Genomic DNA, 9,811 nt, shown 5'->3' with positions numbered 1-9,811 from the left:
TGATGGGGCAGTGGGACCCCCCCTTTAACTGCAGCTCGGGGGAGTTCATCTTCTGCTGCGGCACTTGTGGCTTCAGGTTTTGCTGCAAGTTCAAGAAGACAAGGCTGGATCAAAGCACTTGCACAAACTATGAGACGCCGCTGTGGATGAACACTGGGAAGCCTCCTTCCCGTATAGATGACCCTCTTCATGACCCTACCAGGGATAAAACCAACCTCATTGTCTACATCATCTGTGGGGTTGTGGCAGTCATGGTGCTGGTGGGGATCTTCACCAAACTGGGGCTGGAGAAGGCGCACAGGCCCCAGCGGGAGCACATGTCCAGGTAAGGCTGAGTGCCAGGCAGCAGTGTCCCCTTCTCCCCCCACCTCCCCCCCTCCTACCCCTAAAGAGGAGACAGGAGCCCATGTGGTCCTGCTAAACAAACAACTCCTGCTATGCAGGCTGCATTCCCCTGCAAGGCAACTGAGAGAGAGCAACTTCAGAGAGCAGAGCTTCTGTGTCTCCCCAAGCCCAGGGTACCATAGTACATGCATAGTGAGGAAGACTAGAAATAACTGTGGAGTCTGCACAGACAGTAGCCCATTTTTATCTGCAGTGTCTGACCCTCTCCCCAACAAGATCCAGCAAGTGTTCCCAGATATACTGTGCATGAATAGGAAAACAACAAAATCCTGAAACCAGCAACAAAGCCTGATGGGTTCCCTCTTCCAACTGTTTAAAAGCTCGGAAAATGTTTTTACTTCTCAACAGAAGGTGGTAAACAAATGTCATCTCACCCTCCCTCTCCAGCTGCAAAATGGTTTTGGCAGGACCTTCCTCACTCCCCCAAGCCTTGCAAGTGCGTAAGCTATTCGTAAAATTTTTAAGCTGTGAAAATGAGCCAGGGTGGAAAGGAAGAGGGAGACACAAAAAAAGAAAAGCTATTGTAGAATGTCGTAATACTTTTTCAGTTACTGTTAAGAGGTAAAAAATGGAATATGAAAGTCTTGTCCATATATGTGTGTGTTATACTCTGTATCCACAGTGTAATGGCTGAGTTATATCAAAGAGAACCTCCCCCACCTAGAGTTAGGCATGCTGTGTACAGTCAACTCCAGAGACTGGCTGCCTAGTGGTGGATAGGCAGGTGGGCAACTCAGGACAGAGCCCAATGGCTTTAACAACATATTCTAAATCCAGATCATCACAGCAGTTCAAAATCAAGGCATAACACATTTGTCAAGTTTGCAGTCTGTCTGATTCTTTATGCTAATCCCAGGCACATGAAAGTAAAGCAGATGGGGGAAAGGCATTAAAAAAGGCAAACAGCTCCATTAAAGAGCCTAAATAGATTCCAGCATATTGGGCAACTTTAGTGATAAAATGCAATTAAAAAAATACCTTCTACTGGATGTACAGTGTGGCAGAAAGCTTCCTCTTACCCTGACTGGTAATGGTGTAGTTCACAATCTTTAAAGCTCAGATGAAGAGTCATCCTGTAAAAAATAGTCCAAGAGGTCAACTCAACACCTGGAGCCTTATTTTTTACTGAAGTTTCTGCATGACTTTTTGATTAACTGCTTATCCTGAAAGGAACAGAGAAAGCCACAAAAATACTCCTGCAAATGCATCACTACTTCACTAGCAATTATTTGCTATTTATAAACTGGCTGATATGGATACGCTTTTACTACTGAGGAACAAAGCACACTGCAGAAATTTCAGTCAACACTGTGTGTCAGAGATACTTTTGCAAAGATGTTTTTTGTTGAGCAAGGTATAATAATCCTTTAGACATTTTGAATATTCTCCACTGCTAAATTGAGAAAGAGAGTCTCAATTTCCTTTTTGAATCATACCCTTAAACTACAGAGCTTGTTTTGAAAAAGCTCTCCGTTGCTTCAGCCTCTTTCTGTAGTGTCTTCACACAGGCAAAAAGGCAACAGGGCTTGTGACAGTTACAAAAACCAGGACAGAGTGAAGTTGTAGCCATCCCTGCTTATATATGGCTTAAATAGGTCCTACTAGTAGAAATATTTGCTATCTAAAATACAGGTGTGAAGTATTCTGAAACGATATTCTCTCTTAGTTTATGGAAATAGAATTATAGGGGATTGGAAAATAATTCTGGAATCCTTCAGTCATGTATGCATAAAGATTTAGGTTTCTGAAGTGGTTCCTAGAAAAGGTTGTCTGTTACCCTGATTACTTAACAGTGTCTGGGATCTTGTACTTTTCTTGCCCTTAAAATGTTCAAGTCAGGATTATATAGAAACTTGGAAAGTCATGATCACATGGAAAAACAGTCACCCACTCAGTACACATAATAGCTAGTCATGTTCTGAAAAGGCAATGCTATAGCTTTTTTTTTTTTTTTTTTTTTTAAAAAAAAAAAGTTCTGTCAGTCCTATTAAAGCTGTGGGGTGAGCTTACCATTAATTTGAAAAGGAATTAGATTTGTAAAGCCCTTCGGCAATCTAAAAATCTGCTCACTGACTGAAGAATTGACATAACCTTTTAGTCTTCAAATGTGTGCTTAACTAAAATATTCCATCTCAGCTCATTTCACACTACTAATGTTCTGAAAAAAAGGCTGCAATGCTTAAGAAAAATTTATCTGTTTAAACAGTTACTAGTACCAACAATTAAGTAATATATAGCCTATATTCATAGTCACCTTCTTTTATAACACCACTACAATATAAAAAAACTCCCACAAAACCAAAAAGAACACTTCTGATGTTTTTTTTTCTGTGCTGAAGCTTATTAATAAGCAAAAGTATAATGCATTGAGAGTTTTGGTAGGCCAAACCAAAAGTACTAAGTGTTACTCCATTTTGGCTGGCAGCAAGACACGTACGGAGGATGATTTGACATCTATTTCCTTAGCAAAGATTGTCTCCTTTCCCTTCCCTAGCCAATGGCTACATGAAACACTTGAATCCTCTTAATTTCTATTAATAAATTCACCTATGGAAGGGATGGTACTACTTATAAAAAAAGAAAATGCATAATGTAAACTGATCTTTTCTTTTGAGGGCTGATTTTTTAAAGAAGTGAACAGAACACAACTGGTGTAAATTATGTATTTCCATTTTTGATTTACTAAAAATATTCAAAATTATGAGCAGAGACCTGTCACATGGGAATAAGAACACTGACTTATAAATAGGAAGCAAAACTGTGACACACATTAATTCCTTGCATTATTTCATCTTCCAGTCAGTGGATCTGCTGTTGAAGTAAGACACTGGTGTGTGTAAGAGTGGTACAATGTAAATGAAGGAAACTTCACAGGCTTGGTGAGCGTAGTTGCTATATACTCGCTTTTCATTACATTTGTTTACTGCTATGCCAAAACAAAGCAAGAACACTCCATTAATTTAACTGAATTTTCCTGAAATATTTGACAATGGAAAGAGCTCAGGGAAAATGTATTTATTTCTGAAAACAGGTCACAGGAAAAAATATCTATTGGGCAAGCCCTTTTAGGAAAAAAAGAGCCAAATTTTGTCCATTTTTAGAGAGCTTGTTACTTCCTTTTGTTTTGAGAAAAAAGGCCAAGTGTGGCACTGTTGACATTTTCTTTCTTGTTAGATCAGTGCTTTTCAGTAAAACACTCTTACTGTTGGCATGGAACCGTAAATCTGGAAGATGAAAATGGAGAAGGGAATAGAGTATTAACTCTACATGGAATATTTCACTTTAGACATCATATGATAGTGTTTTGTTTACATCATTCTGCTGATTTTTGAATTTGTTACTTGACATTAAAAGGATATAAATATTCCCTTCAGCTACAGTGTCCAATAACTAAGCAGTAATAGTAGTATCCAAACAGAGTAACTCTTCCTTTACCCTCCTGCTTTCTAAGAGAGTAAGGGAATAAGATGGTGTATGTTATCAGATATGGCAAAGGGAATGGATGTGGCAATACTGTGTCTAAAAGGAAACAGAACTGATCTGCCTCCTGAAGCAGACCTAGCAGCTCTGCCAGGCATATTCCTGCTGTTTAAGACTACATCAATGGGACTTCCAGGCTCCATCAGATGGAGAATCACCTCTTGAAAATGAGTAGAAAAGGGAAAAGCTTTACTTCTGTTTCATGGAGGAGATTTTTCTGTAAATAAAACCACACCTTTGTCTCCTTCCCTAATCCTTGTGGAGAATGTGCAAACAAACCAAGAACTGAAAGGACAATATTTACAATCATGCTCGTACGCTATAGCTCCTGGTTTTCAGAAGGAGTGCTTCTGACAGTATGTTAGCAGCCTTCCAAATATTGTGAACCATCTGAGCTCTTCTTCCTTCACAATGTGCTGAGCTCATGAGTTAAGTCTTTTGTTGATCATTCAAAAGGCATGTACCAGGGGCTGAAAATAGTCTGACTTGCCAAAATCCTGAAACCTATGTGTGAAATTATTTCCCTTATGGGTTTTGACCCAGTTTTGGAGGCAAAATATGACAAGTGACCTTTTATGAAATAACCCGTGTTTCAGCTTCTTAAAGCTTTTACCCATAAGGGAAATGCCTGGCTCCACATGCTTTATAACACCTGAAAAGAGTATTACATATCCAATGAGAAAAATCTTATGGCAAGAGAAATGCTGAAATTTTGTGGTACTCGGGTAGTTCTGGGCCATGAACTCCTATGTAGGTAACATTTCTGTACTTCTGTAATACCGCAATCAGTATCAATACACAGGACCTCATGATATCACTACCTGATCAGAAAGTTATCTTGTATTTTGCATTTCCTTAAAAAATTATTCTGTATAGCAAAGGTGTAGATAAAGACCCTCTGTGTATATATAATTTTTCAATGTGACCCACTCTAACAATTTCCTCAGATAATGAACAAAATCTATATGATGATATTCAGGTGTGACGAATGCATGAAGGTATTGTAACTGTCTGTTGGTCTACGTGGAATTTTTCAAAGCAAACGTTTATTCAAGGACTTCGGCATATACTGGCACACAAACCTCCCTGTATCTGTTTCATTATATGGGCAAAGCCCTAAAAGAACAAAATGCAGGTGCAGCATTTCCTTTGTACTTCAGTGATATAAACTGCTACACGTTTTTAACTCTCCCTGACATCAGTGGAAGATAAGGACAGGCTCTTATAGAGTACTCTGCCCTGAGAAGATTGTACAACTCTGCTAACACAGTATAAACACAGGTGCTGTGTTGTTAAAAACAGAACTTGATGGTTAGTAGTTCCTTTTTTCTTAATACAGTGGAAGTTGGACAGCTAATTCCTTAAAATGCCTTTGAAAAAAAGCCACCCTAAAATGGTAGAAAACTTAGCATTTTCATGGACAGGCAGTAGTTAATCTGCTATCATATGGGGTGTTATTTAAAGTCTACAGTGAACAATATTTACCATCAGAATAAGGACAATGAGGAAAGCATTTCTGAAAACCCATGCTCACAGAGTTGGGAAATACTAATCCATGTATTACAAGATCTCACAATTTTAACTCCTGCATAGAACTTAGGAACTTCCATTTGCTTTTCTTCCCTTCTCAGGAATGTGTCCACCTGCCTCTGGAGTTAGAATTAATACTAATGTCAATAATTTCCTTTGTACAGAGACATATTTGCATAAATTGACTCGATTAATGGTTTTGGTCCCCACTTATTTTAAGCTATGTTTTGCAATATAATGCTTTCCTTTTGCATCATTTTCTACATACCTTTGTGAGATCTCTTCTATTGAATTTTTATTATTCTGCTATGTAGGCCAGCTCTGCTATTTCTGCTGTATAAGCATTGCTTCAAATGGGAGCATTGCTCTCATACCATTAATCATTTGGTTACTGTCTTCTGACCTTTTACAGTATCAACAGAGTTGATGTAACATGTTGATCACAACTGTAACTAATATTTTAATAACATAATGCTAGCCATAAACACAATGAAACATCAGTATCGTTCAGCTGGGTACCAAAGCAATGTACCTGCAATCTGAAAGCAAGATCCAGCTCAGGATTCCTCTTTCTGTAACTTAAATGAAGCTACTTTTTAATATTTAAAAGAACAGTGCTTCTTGATCAAGAAATCATCATGTCATAGAAGTACAGTGGAGGAGCTAGATGGCATTTGCCATGGCTCTCACCAGTGAATGTGCTTATTTTTATTTATTTATTAGGTTATAAACTACTCTTTCTTGATGCAGTATCTGGGACACTGTATATAATTCTGCAGAAAATTAAACTAAACTGGGCACAGTGCCCAGAAAATGCATCCATTCTCTTAAAAAAATAGCTCAGAGGGTCTAAAAATTAAAACTAGTAAAAAAAAAAGGAGGCAAATAATGGTCAGTGATGTATCGATCTGAATAGGAAAGACTTGCATTGAACCCTGAAGACACTGGTAACACATACCATTGCTTTCCTTTGCCCAAGGCAACTGCTTCTGCAGGTCGGCCAATTATTTTGTATGCCACAGTAGTTCAGCATTTTTCAGCAGGTAGCTACGTGGCGCATACCTAGGGGCTAATCCTGGTCCTACAGAAGTCAATGGTAAAAATCCATAGCCCAGAGTCACAGACAGAGTCAGATGTTGCCATGCTGAGAGTTTCAGAGCTTAAAAGTTAGGCACTAACTCCGGATCCACAAGGCTGATACAGGTGTGTGTGCTTATCTGTAAGCCTAAGAATGGACTTAGACTCAGTAGGATGCTTGGCAGTGAAACTAGTCCTTAGAAAATACACTAGAGTGAAATGAATCTGTCTCTCAGATATAGCTACTGCCTGCATCTCTGCAGGAAAAGTCCACAACCAGCATCAGGTTTGGCCTGGCCTACCTGTTAGAAATCCTTTTGCTTGCTCCCTCTTTACTAGCATGAAGCTTTCATCCTGTTTCTGAACTGGCTTCAAAGCAGCAAGGAGTGTTCCTGTACAAGCTCTGCTCCATCTTAATGACTAGGACACTCACAGAAGTCAGAAAAGACATTTTTGATCTCCGCTTCTTGATGGGAAAAGCTTAAATCTCTGATCATGAAGAGTGCTAGGCTTGTTGGATAGCTACACAAAAATCATGTGACCTTTCAACTTTGGTGACATTTTGAATGAAATGGCCAAGACCACTGCATTGTCTGGTGCTCTGTGCAAATGCATGTGTGAGAATTTACTTTGACAGGCCCTGATGGTAATCTAGATGTGAAGATAACTAGTTTGTGAAAGCTACAGACAGGGGCTGGGTGCTGAGGTGCTCAGCTTAAACAAGATGTCAGTGTTACTGACCACATACAATGGCAGAACTCTACAAGTCTCAACGAACTTAAGTTACGTTCCTACAAAGCCAAGACAGCTAAAGAACTTGATGCATTTCTGTGTAATACAGCTAGCACAGTGTCTATGACAACCTAAGAAGAGCCTTAGGTGCAAAGTCTCACAATGAATCCAATTCCCTGATTTTGCTGTGAATGGAGCTGGTTTCTCCAGCAGACATTATGATGGACTGCATCTCAAACTGAAAAAAAACCCAACTTGGAATACACTGTTAATGCCTTACAGATTTCACAACAGGTTCATTCTGATTTTGTTTGGTTTTCAGGGCTCTTGCTGATGTTATGCGACCTCAAGGTCCTTGTACAACAGATCATATGGAAAGAGATCTAAACATTGTAGTACACGTGCAACATTATGAAAACATGGAGACGAGACCTCCTCCAAATAATTTACGTAAGTTGCATTATAACTTTAATGATATCTGGAATTCTGGCACTAAAATGAGCATTATGAAACAAATATTGCTGGATGTCAAGTGAGAACTGACAGTACATGGGTTCTTGCAAATTAGAAATATTCTTTATTTCAGATTAGAGATATTTTGGATTTTCTAGTGCACATAGTGCAACACTAAGAGAAAACCATTCTGAATAGAAAAAATAGTTATTAGATTTATTTTTAATTAGTTGTCTTGGTTGACTAATATTGGTTTTGTCTCTTTGTCCTTCTACCTGGTGTTTTTGCTCAGCTCATCAAGCTATGCCTTATTCTATGTTTTGTTATAACAAAATATAAAAAGTTAAGCTTACAGCAGGACTTAACAAGATGTTTCATAGGGCTGTAACATCCAATAAGAAAGTGGTGTGATTAGGCTGTTCTATCATCTCCACTAATAAAATAAATACTTTCCTGCAGCATCAAGTTGTATGAGGTTTTTACTTTCTCATTTTTTTCTCTCTGAAGGAAAGACAACAGGCAGATTATTATTTAAAATTTTAAATAATATTTTTATTCTGTAACTGCTATTACATGTTTATGTTATTGAAGGCAAGGAAAAAGTGCCCGTTGGAGCTTCAGAGGAAATATGGTGACATTCCAAGTGGTTCTAAAGTCCTAGGCAACTTATTTCTCAGTCTTGAGTTAGACCACAGTACAGATCTTTCTCATGCTTAGATACATTTTCGTTTTGTGATGAACAGTTCCACTGCAATTTTAATTTGGATATATATTAATGTATTTTATATTCATCCGTATCTTAAATATATAGACATATAAATATATATACATGCATACAAGTTATAGATAATATATTTACAAATTCAAGCTCAACATATTTATAAAAGAAAAGGGTATAATTCAGGAAGATTTAGATTGTTAGGCAGTGGATGGCTTTATTCTGTGCTATAGATCAATGTAGATGTGCATTTTACTATACTTTTACTGCATTGCTATTTGGATTTTGAGACATTTAAAGTATATGCACTAGTATTTTCCTTATCTTTCTGTAACTACAGAAAGCAGAAAATGTGCTTATATTTGGACAAGAAATGAGTTTTATTTGGACTGCTCTGTGCAGTTGTTGTGAGGTTTTACTGTGTTCTTTTGGGGAAAGGGTGTAAAAACAACGGGAGAAAGAGCAGATTCATACACTGCATACACTCCTGATACTTGTTTTGCAGTAGAGGCTGACTGTGATTTCTTATGCACATGCTTACAGAGTAATAGGAGAGAATTAAAGCTGTGACCTCTAACAAAGATACCACATATTGTGAAGTGTGACATCTAATCTGTCTGCACTACTCCCCAGCAAAGTACTTCCACCTAGGCCTGCGCTGTTCTACACTACTGCAGAGGGGGAAGTACGTACATGCTGCAGCTTCTTAGAGAGAAGAACTTAGCTTCTCTCTCAGTCAAAGGTGCTCTAGCCCCTTGGAGCTGAAGTGGTGAACTTCTGAAGGTTTAAGGAGGAGGGGAATATGCACTATATCTGTCTTTGCTCTGTGTATTAGCTCTTTGCTGATCTCTGATCCTTCCTGTGACCATGTTTTCAAGAAGAAAGATGCCAAATGGTAATGAAGTTAGGGTATTATCCTTATTTTCTCTCATATGTGAAATATTTATTCAGAATCCCACTTAATGAAGGAGCCAGAAAGTAAAGAAATTCTTAATGCTTTGATTGTATCTACATTTTTGTAATCATCACACTGAGATATTTTGCTTAAAACTCTTTGTATACTACTATATATGACATCACACAGTCTGTGTGATGGGTCTTTAAACTCATTGTTTCTTGGATTTGAATTCAGATTTAAGCGTTGCTTCTATAAAATCTTGCATAAAAAGCAACTCAGAGCCACATAGTTGCTGCATCAAGGAAGAAAAAAAAGATACATTTAATAGTACTTTAGGATCTTGGCTTATGATGACCCAGACATCTGTAACACCTCTGTCTCAGAATTTGGGCCCTCTGGCACCGATGGAAGAATTATATGTGAAACAGCTTTTGCACCACTGCAATTTACAATATAGAAGCACTACTGCTACTCTGGAGCCATCTTAATCCATTGGGTAATGAATAGGGGCTGTCCCA

The 9,811-nt window shown here is 38.2% G+C and overlaps 1 protein-coding gene across 1 annotated transcript in view; it reads left to right on the top strand.

Moving 5' to 3' along the window:
* Positions 1-2: 2 nt before the first annotated feature.
* LOC104529389 (protein shisa-9-like) overlaps positions 3-9,811 on the top strand; it is a gene marked incomplete at its 3' end in the record, with an annotated part of 157,809 nt that continues 148,000 nt past the window's right edge. Inside the window, exons 1-2 of the mRNA XM_010173686.1 lie at positions 3-325; positions 7,547-7,674. Coding sequence (XP_010171988.1) covers positions 3-325; positions 7,547-7,674 — 451 coding nt within the window. The remainder of the gene's footprint in view (positions 326-7,546; positions 7,675-9,811) is intronic.

The sequence above is a fragment of the Antrostomus carolinensis genome, unplaced genomic scaffold (assembly GCF_000700745.2).
Source record: "Antrostomus carolinensis isolate BGI_N321 unplaced genomic scaffold, ASM70074v2 scaffold28358, whole genome shotgun sequence".
NCBI classification, from domain to species: Eukaryota; Metazoa; Chordata; class Aves; order Caprimulgiformes; family Caprimulgidae; genus Antrostomus; species Antrostomus carolinensis.
The sequence above is the reverse complement of the archived record's forward strand: the minus strand, read 5'-3'. Positions and strand labels throughout refer to the sequence as shown.